The sequence below is a fragment of the Carassius gibelio genome, chromosome B8 (assembly GCF_023724105.1).
Source record: "Carassius gibelio isolate Cgi1373 ecotype wild population from Czech Republic chromosome B8, carGib1.2-hapl.c, whole genome shotgun sequence".
Taxonomy (NCBI): Eukaryota; Metazoa; Chordata; class Actinopteri; order Cypriniformes; family Cyprinidae; genus Carassius; species Carassius gibelio.
Genome location: NC_068403.1, coordinates 16,181,059 through 16,190,667, shown reverse-complemented (window position 1 = coordinate 16,190,667; position 9,609 = coordinate 16,181,059). Strand labels below are relative to the sequence as shown.

Genomic DNA, 9,609 nt, shown 5'->3' with positions numbered 1-9,609 from the left:
ATATATATATATATATATATATATATATATACACAGTACACACACACACAAATATTATGTAAACAAAAACTTTTCCTACAGTAAAATTTAACTGGTTAACTTCGTTACAATACTTTATATGATTAATTGAAATGTCTCTATCTCTCTGTGTGGTCCTGATAAACCCTACATTATGGGGACAAAATGTCTCCATAAAAATGTATGTAAAATGTATGTAAAAATGCAATATCTGAAATCCTTGTACTTGTGGGGGCATGAGGAAATGAGGAAACAAGCTTATAAATCATACAGAATTAAGTTTTGAAAATCTAAAAATGCACAAAGTTTCCTGTAAGGGGTAGGGTGATACAGTTTGTACAGTATAAACCATAAAGCCTATGAAATGTTCCCATAAAACAATGGAAACCCACTGTGTGTGTGAAAAAAGAATGATGTCATTTCCTCAAATAATGTTTGAGGAACTCAACTGTTTATTTAAATATTATTTACTTTCAGATTAATAACTATCAACAAATAGTGTAGTAACTCACGCCATAATTTTCATAAAACGATGCTTCAATTTATTTTCTAGCTCTCAGCTATAATAGCATGCTATAGCATCTATGAAATATATATATATATCAGAATAGTTTTCAATTCATTCTGATCACCATTTATCTTGTGTCTCAAAGTAAACCGAGGTGTCTGTGATTAGGTCTTGAGCTCTGCTACTTTGTTTTGTACACTCTCACTTCTCTCACCCTCATTCTGTTTAAGTGCCTTCAGATCCTTGATAAATGCTTAAAGGCCTTCCACTACTGACCAAAAGTAGCCTACAGCAGTTCCTGGAATCAGAACGAGCAGCTCGGTTCCGGCAGTGCCGAGATGCAGAGATGCAGTATCTTTGGATTCCTCAGCAGGAGAGACAGTGTGTTTGGCTGCCCTCCAAACGCTTCATCCTGACTGAGGTCAGGTTACTGCACTGAGAGTCAGTGGTGAGAGAAGGAAATTAGATAAATGAAGAGCTCGTCTACATTTCCTCTGTCCAAACACCTGAGTCAGCTCTGTGAGAATGTGAGGGCAAAAAATGTGTGTACAGATACACATGCAGCAGTGCCTACATTTCTAAAAAAAAAACAACAACTAATAAACACAAGGCAGTTTGTTTTAATTACTTCCACTTCAGTTACAGTATGCATATGCACTGATACACTGATCATAAATATTTTTATATTATACTAATGCTTTTATTCAAAGTAAAATAATTCAATCGCCATGCCATATCCACTTGGGTCCTCTGAAAAATAATATATTATATTATAACCAGGGTTTTTTTTTTTCCTTTAGCTTGCAGCGACCTCTAATGGTTACAATTTTAAATGATTTAGAATCAGACACTCATATAAGTATGTTAAACTTTGATTTATTTTACAATATAGAGTTTTATTCATCTGTATAGTATTGTATACTAGATTTATAAACCACTAAATTCAGCAGGTCACGATTCATTCATTTAGGGTTTTCTCTGATTAAAAACTGACAAAGCTGAATAGAAGTACATTCAAATTAGTGCTGTAATTATATGGTGCTAACAATTTTTTTCTCTCTCTACACATGAAGAACGTTTTATAGTATTGTAAACAATTATTTTTTTAATTCAATTACACTGAACTTAAAGTAAAGGTGAATATTAGCAAAAACTGCTTAATACTGCCAAAGGACAGTTTGTTAATTTTAAGCATGTCAAGCCGGTTTCCACATTTCAGGGATTCAATAAATTTTTTGTTGTTTGAAAAAAAAAAAAAAAAAAAGAGCATTTTTCATAATTACAGTTGAGGGTTTACTTTCATGAGCGATATCGTCACAAATGTGTCAGCGTGAGACAGATAACAACTAAAGCGCACGCCCACAATTTATCTAAATTCACATGTGTATTTCCTCAGAAACGGTGTTGATGAACAACAGTCATTTGAGGATAATTATGACCATGCATTTTGGTAATCTAGAAAAAAGCAGACATATACTCAGACCAGTTTATTTTCATAATTTAATATCCTTCCGTTGTGTTAAGTCATTTTAACGAATATAATAAACATTAGACAACTATAAGACAGATATAATTTGAACAGCAGAAAAAAAAACAGTGCATGTAAACAGACAACTGATATCATTTGGACAGTAGCAGCGGCACAAAAAATAAAAACAAACACTGAATGTAATGTAGAAACTACAGCCCACAGAAACATAAAATCCTTAAAAATGAAGTGCATCCATCAACTCTAAAGTTTGATCTACACTTTAAACGCATTTGGTGAAGCACTACTATAGAACACATCCTAGTACTTTTGTGGGAGACGTAGACATCCAGTATTTGTCAAGAGCTAGCATAAACCTGTTTGGCAGGAAAATGTTAATAGTCAACTAACTAAAGAATGTCACGTGGTTTTCAGACGCCTCTCTGATAATGTTTTTCTGAACACAAACCAATGTTGCTCCTGTCAGCATTGCTCAAGTTGCACTTTCAAATTCAAACCAAAAGGCATTAAGATTATTATTGTTTTTGTTTTTTTTAACTAAATGTTTGGAATACTGCCACAACTTCAAACCAGTGATGTTTATTGTGCCAATGAGGCTGTGTTTAGCTGCACAGTATCAAGAATGTAGAGACTGTCCCAAGAGAGGGATTCGGGAGATTTTACTATCACGCGTACAGAGGCTGATAGTCATTCTGTTTGCTTCTGCAGGTAATGACACAGATGCTGAGCATCCCAAACAGCTGAAAAAGACACAAAAAACAAGTTGCTGAAATGCATTGTATGATCAACAAGGATGAAGATGAGGCTAAAATAAGCTGATGTACCTTAATGATGGCGAATCCCAGGATGACCAACATTGCATAACTAAGCACATCCTGAAGCATCTGCTCCAGTTTAGCTTCACATCCCTGTAGGAACAACAGAAAACAGAGGTTTATTCCCCCAAGAAAACAAATTACATAAATTTTATATAATACGTGGATCTGAATACAAGTGTTGGAACTAAAAAATGTAAAAGAAAAAAAAAAAGATTTTTTTTGTCATTTATTTGAAATAAAGCGGAAATAAAAGAAAACATACATATTAGATGAAAAACAAATGAAAATAAGCTTAAGTACTAAATTTCAAAAAGTGAGATAAAAAAAAATATATATATTTATAATAAGAGCTAATTCAAAATATAAAATACTATAATAGTACATAAATAATACTGAAATAACTGAATAAAACAATGCACAATATCCAATGACAAACCTGTGTGTTCAGAAGATCTAGTCGGGTGAGTTGGCCTGTGCATTGTGTTTCATTCGCCTTGCAGCAGGAAAGTGGCACAGAGTTGTTATGTTGGACATACCACGGTAATGCAGTCCAGTCCGTGATATTATTCACCCCACAGCACTCCAACTGGAAATGTAAAAGTAAAGAAGGACGAGGGGAGAAGAAAGAGAATGAGAATCCTTCATGCATCTATTGCGTCAACAAAAAAAATATATAAATGAACCTTTCTGCCTTACTTGAGACTGCAAGTAATCAACTGCATGGGTTTCAGTGTTCACACCGTCATACATTTGAAAGACACTGCTCATTGACTTTTCTAGGTCGCCCTTAATCTGTAAACATCATAAGAAACAGTTTCCAATGATTCATATTTCTACATATTCTACATATTATCCATTATTTATCTGAGAAATACTTACTCTTCCCCTGTAGATGAAGCCAAACACAAAAGCGGTCACCTCAGCTGCGAAGATGATCATGATGATGATGAGAAACTAAATGCAAATTCAGAGAAAAGAATGCAATGTTAAAAATGATGAAACGAGTCCTACCCCAGAAGCTTTCAAGAAGGAATAGAAACCACCACATGGTCCATTTCCGATTAAATAAACTGAAACAAAGCCTTTGGGCACAACAGACAGATGGCTCATACTTACAAAGCCTAAACCAACTTTGGACTCCCTCAGAGTTGCACAGCAGCCAACGATCCCGATGACAAACATGACCACAGCCACACAGATTATAATGGCTGCTGGGATGACGGAGTACTTATCAGACACAAACTCTTCAAAGCTGTTGTAGCTCTTTATCACATAAGAGCCAACATACGCGAGGGCCGCTCCAGCAGCCTGAAAAAACAAAAACAAAAAAAAAACAGGTGGGTCAAAGACATCATCCTCAGGTTAATTTAAAAACATCATTTCAGTTTTTATTATTTCATGACATTTGTAAGGGGAAAAAAAGGAAAAATGATTAAGACATATACACTCACATGTTTTTAAATGTATAAGAATAACATATGTTATGAGCTTTTACTTCTACTACACATGACATTTTAAAACAGTGATGCACAACCAGCAAACCAACTAAACATAGACTTGTGTATAAAAAAAATAAAATAAAAAAAAATAATTCAATTTTCAATAAATGTTTTAAAAAAAATTTCTCAAACTATTTGGCAAAAACATTTGTCAGTTGTTTTTTTTTTTCAAGATTGTTCAAATGAGAAAGCATCACAAAGTGACATGCTTCTCTGAATGTCCAGTTCTGTTCCATTATAACAATACATTCATCATCTCTCACATGTCATGAGGTGTCATTTCATAACAAGTGTGCTTTGGAATTCTGGGTGATGAATGACTAGCACATGATCGGTTTCTTCAGTAGTCAGTCACAATGCACAGTCACAAGACTATGAGTAACCTTCTCCTGCCCTCTAATCTTTCCTGGAACACTAGTCTTGTGCCTCAGCTTGAGCAGAAGCAGCACAGTGAAACAGAAACCTTTGAGGTATGAAGGTACACATGACAACAGCAATACATAAGCTTTCCACAAGACAAAGACACTACAATAAGAATAATCAGTTTCAGATTTTGTTACTTACTGCACTATTGTTACAAAAATAAATAAAGACTGTCTAACAAAACCACAAGTGCATGAGGTCCAAAAGGGCACCTGATGCATTAACCTTTCTGTGAATCTAAGCAATGGCTGGCTATATGTAAAGAAAAATATTAAAATGGCTATGCAGAAGAGTTTTTATTTTATTTTTTTAACAGAACTCCCTTTCCATTGAAGCCTAAAATGAGTAGCGGCACTAAGTCAAATCAGATGACTAGGCCTACATAATGATAGAAAATATTGGCAATTTTCAACTCTGATATAAGCAAGTGTGAACACCTTTAAAGGCAGCAAACAACACAAGCTCTTTCATATGGTTTCCTTGAGTGTATAAACAAAGAGCAAACGAATGACTCACCCTAAATTAAATTACACTTAACAGAAGAACTCACTGTCAGAAGCAAGTTACTCTGACTAAACATTCATTTAGTGTCTGGAGGAGGGGAAACAACCTCTGGATGAATACAAACTATTGTGATGCTTCTAAAGGACCCTTCTTCCTACACATAGTAATCAGCTAACAGCAAAAACAGCAGTATGGGTCTGTAAACCTCTTAAGGTACATTTATATCTTTTTAAAACAACATACAACAGAAATTATGTTAAACAGAACAACACAAACTTACCCAGAATATTAAACTGAGAAATAAAAGAACAGTTTTAGATGTTAGAATTCCGCAATCCATGTCTGCTGCTGAGTGATGGGCGCCCAAACTGTGAATGTTTCAAATTTGTGACGTTTTATTGCCTCGTGTTCTTTATAGTTGAGTGTTCCAGTCAGTCACATGCTCCTCTCAAGCGGTAGGATCGGAAACCCCCGGGTCCTAAATTCCGTAGGGATCTGTGGTTTATAGGCAAGGGTATGGAGGACTAAACCTGGAGAAATTAAAAATCTATAAATTAATATATAGATCAATTAATAAATGTAATAAAGGAAAAAATAATAAAATAAATAAATAAATATCAAAATGAACGAAAGTATATGTAAATAAAACTTACAAATAAATGTACCATAAATACAGAAAAGAATACATAAAGTAATATAAAATATAAATTTAGGATTACATTTTATTACAAATGAACTATTTTTGCTCTTATCACATCATTTTTCCCCCATTAATTCCATTTATTTATTTATCTATATATTTATTTATTTTTAATTTATGCAGGTTTGGTCCTCCATAGTATACACATATCAAAATAAGGCACAATCCACTATGTTAATATGAAATTATTTTCTGTAATTGTTTTATTATCTGTATTTAAATGATTTATTGTGTTTTCTGGTTTCGTTTGGCAATGGATGATGGATCATGGATAATGTCCTGGAATATTTTCCATTTTTCTTACAGTGTACTATCTGATCACCAATTGCTACAAGCTACTAACAAAGTGTATCATAAATGAACAATTGTTCAATTATTAAATTGAACAGCTCAAAATAGCAGCTAACTCAATTCACATGATGTGTTACTGCTAGGCATCTGTGGTTTCCTCTTTTTGTGTTATTTGTATGGAAAATGTGTGTGTTTGTTTTGTCTGAGTCACTTATCAAAAGTTGCTAAAAGTTGGCAAGTACGTTTTTAAAATTGCTACATTTGTTGCTAGGTGCTTTTGGAAGAAATATTTGTTAAGGTAGTCTAAAAATTTGCTAAGTTGGCAACACTGGTTAATAGATAACAAATTGTGATTAGATGGTAATTTTGTTCTACGACAAGCTTAGTTACATTTGATTAGTCACATGACAGAACACTTCAACTCGCTCTGATCACAGTCATAAAGAAATTTTTAAAAACGGGACAAAACATGATGTTGTCAAAAGTCGGGACAATAAAAATGAAATACAGGACTGTTCTGGGAAAAATAGGATGTCTGTTGATAGAGCACCGATAATAATAAAAGCTCTTTTTATAATGCTACAAACCATTGAATGTAAATGTAACAAGATAACATTTAAAGTAGTATTACTTAATATTTAAAGCAGTGTAACTTATGACACTGCATTTCACTGATGTTTTTAGTTGAACTGGGACAGATCATTAGCAAAAGTGGGACATGTCAACTTAAGGTGGTCAAGCTTGTTTTTATAGCGTGGTAACTTGATTTGTTAATGGTACAAGGTGACCTGCTTTTAATTTGTTTACACAGCAGCTTTGAAATATCAGTTTAGAGGACAGAATTCATAATTAACACCAGCTGGGCTAGAAAAATTAAATACCTTAATGCACAGTACACTTGCGAAGCCTCATGTTGTCACGTTGGATTTTGGATTTCCAAACACAAAATGTTGTCAATTGCACTTGCTTAATGAATATGTTCAGTGCATATGAAGCCTTTTTAGAAGCACAAGTAACATAGCACAGGGTTTTAATTTTAGCTGATCACAAAACCTCTCACAAACTGAGCATGTTTGATTTAAAAGTAGTAAAATAATTTATGCTTATATAACCCCCAGACATCTCTGAACATGAAAAACAACCAAAAGGGTCCATTTAGGTCATTTATCATCCAACTGACATGGCATCGGAGATAAGGTTTCAGCTGTCTGAGTACACCCTTCTGGTGTAACAACTCCAGAAGATCAAACGGTAACAAGTAAAATGCTTTAATGAATTACTAATATGATTTTACCATTAAATTGTTAAATATCAGCCATATAAACACAATGGATATAATGAGTGACATAGAACAGCCTCAGATCTCAGACATCCACACCTGATACATCTGAAAGTGTTAGCATCTAAATAAAATAAAAAAGAATACATTAAAAATATAATGTATCGTTGTAATTGGAGTTCTAATTACATTTATTCAATGTGTCCGTGTTTTTGTAAGGCCATAATTTGCTAAAAGTAAGGAAAAAGCAAAATGTGTTTTAGTCAGCTAAAACTGCATTATTTGTTGAAAAACTCTGCAAAATATTCTATTTTTAAATTTGTGATAATATTAAACATGGTCCAATCTAACCGTACAATTGCATATAATGAGCAAATAATCATTTTAAAAGCATGCAATTATAAAAAGTCTAGAAACTGTCCGGTCTTAAAACAGCATGACACACTGATTCTTCACGTTTGCAAATAGAAAACAAGATTTAACTGCATTAATACAATGCTACGTTCAAGTGAAATGTTATTGTGGCACTTTTTTATATTTTCTCGCTGACAATCCGGGTCGTTATATTATTTAAAAAAACATAAAAACATACTCTTTCTATTAGTCGGAAAACACAAATAATTGCGGCTCATATAAAGGCGCTGAAATCAAGATTACTAGAGTCTACACGGTTCTCATGGTGACTATTTTAATTGCACGCGCCCGCCCTCCAACTCAGTCTCATCACAGACATCTCCTTCTAGCGGACGTCCCAGCTCAGACAAGCTGTCAGTCATGTCCACAGCCGCTCCACCAGCCCCATCTTCTGCTACTAAAAGGCCAAGACGGAGGTCCAAGGGCAAGAAGTCAGGAGCCAGCAGCGTGTCTGATCTGATCCTCAAGGCCTTGTCTTCTTCTAAGGAGCGCGGTGGCGTCTCTCTGGTCGCTCTGAAGAAAGCTCTGGCTGCCAGTGGTTATGATGTTGTGAGAAACAACTCGCGCGTCAAACTGGCAGTAAAGCGACTGGTGGCCATCGGTCGTCTGATTCAAACCAAAGGCACTGGAGCATCTGGATCATTTAAGATCGGCTCGAAAGCTGCTACAAAGCCTAAGAAGCCAAAGGCGAAGAAGGCGAAGAGGGCAAAGAGAAAGACGACTAAGAAACCTGCTGGGGCAAAGAAATCACCCAAGAAGAGGAGAAGTTTGAGAAGTCCTGAAAAAACAAGCGAGACAGCTGCGGTCAAGAAGACCACAAAACCCAAGAGAGCCAAACGAAGAGCTTCCAAAAAAAGCAAACCGAAAACTGCCAAAAAGTAATTGACAGGATAGCTAATAACTGTTGTTCATAATTTTTAAAGGAATCTTGCATCCTTTTAATGCTTGTAAAAATAAAATAATTCTTAATCTACAATACAATTTGTGTCTCTTGATGCATTCTACGTAATAGTAGACTATTTTATTTTAGTCATTTTTTTTTTTTTACAAAATAATTGACATTTATTACGTTTAAACACATTTTGTTTACAACCGACCAAAGTTCATATATATATATATATATATATATATATATATATAATATTTTAACATAAGCAATACATTTAAAAGGGCAAATTTTATATTATATTATATTTTTTTAACATAAGCAATACATTTTAAAGGGCAAATTTTATATTATATTATATTTATATTATATTATTTTAACAAAAGCAATACATTTTAAAGGGCAAATTTTATAATATTTTATATTATTTTAACAAAAGCAATACATTTAAAAGGGCACATTTTATATTATATTATATTATATTATATTATATTATATTATATTATTTTAACACAAGCAATACATTTAAAAGGGCAAATTTTATATTAGCTATATTATATTACTTTAACATAAGCAATACATTTAAAAGGGCAAATTTTATATTATATTATATTATTTTAACACAAGCAATACATTTAAAAGGGCAAATAATAGCCTACAAGAATCGGTATTAAGCTTAGTTTGTTTAATACCTAACGGATAACTGTATAAAAAAATAGCTCCGTTTTGTAGTGTAAAGTGACGTGTGTAATTACGCACGAGTTTTATGGAGGTTATTCC

The 9,609-nt window shown here is 33.6% G+C and overlaps 2 protein-coding genes across 2 annotated transcripts; one reads left to right on the top strand and one right to left on the bottom strand.

Annotated features, from left to right (window-relative positions):
* Positions 1-2,012: 2,012 nt before the first annotated feature.
* Positions 2,013-5,731, bottom strand: tspan36 (tetraspanin 36). Its single transcript, XM_052564203.1, has 7 exons — positions 5,540-5,731; positions 3,950-4,141; positions 3,713-3,787; positions 3,530-3,625; positions 3,270-3,419; positions 2,840-2,923; positions 2,013-2,755 (listed from the first exon to the last, which is right to left on the bottom strand). Exons 1-7 carry the CDS (start codon positions 5,597-5,599, stop codon positions 2,681-2,683), a joined length of 732 nt encoding a protein of 243 aa, XP_052420163.1. The 5' UTR covers positions 5,600-5,731; the 3' UTR covers positions 2,013-2,680.
* A 2,505-nt stretch (positions 5,732-8,236) lies between these two features.
* LOC127962957 (histone H1.4-like) lies at positions 8,237-8,924 on the top strand. The gene has a single exon (XM_052562576.1). The coding sequence runs from the start codon at positions 8,304-8,306 to the stop codon at positions 8,823-8,825; it is 522 nt and encodes a 173-aa protein (XP_052418536.1). The 5' UTR covers positions 8,237-8,303; the 3' UTR covers positions 8,826-8,924.
* The last annotated feature ends 685 nt before the right edge of the window (positions 8,925-9,609 follow it).

Excerpts from the sequence above, each read along its gene's own strand:
- LOC127962957 (XM_052562576.1), top strand. The coding sequence starts at position 8,304 with ATGTCCACAGCCGCTCCACCAGCCCCATCTTCTGCTACTAAAAGGCCA.
- tspan36 (XM_052564203.1), bottom strand. The coding sequence starts at position 5,599 with ATGGATTGCGGAATTCTAACATCTAAAACTGTTCTTTTATTTCTCAGT. Across the intron at positions 4,142-5,539 it reads TTCTCAGTTTAATATTCTGG|GCTGCTGGAGCGGCCCTCGC; the intron begins GTAAGTTTGTGT and ends TTGTTTTTTCAG. Across the intron at positions 2,756-2,839 it reads TGGGATTCGCCATCATTAAG|CTGTTTGGGATGCTCAGCAT; the intron begins GTACATCAGCTT and ends TGTCTTTTTCAG.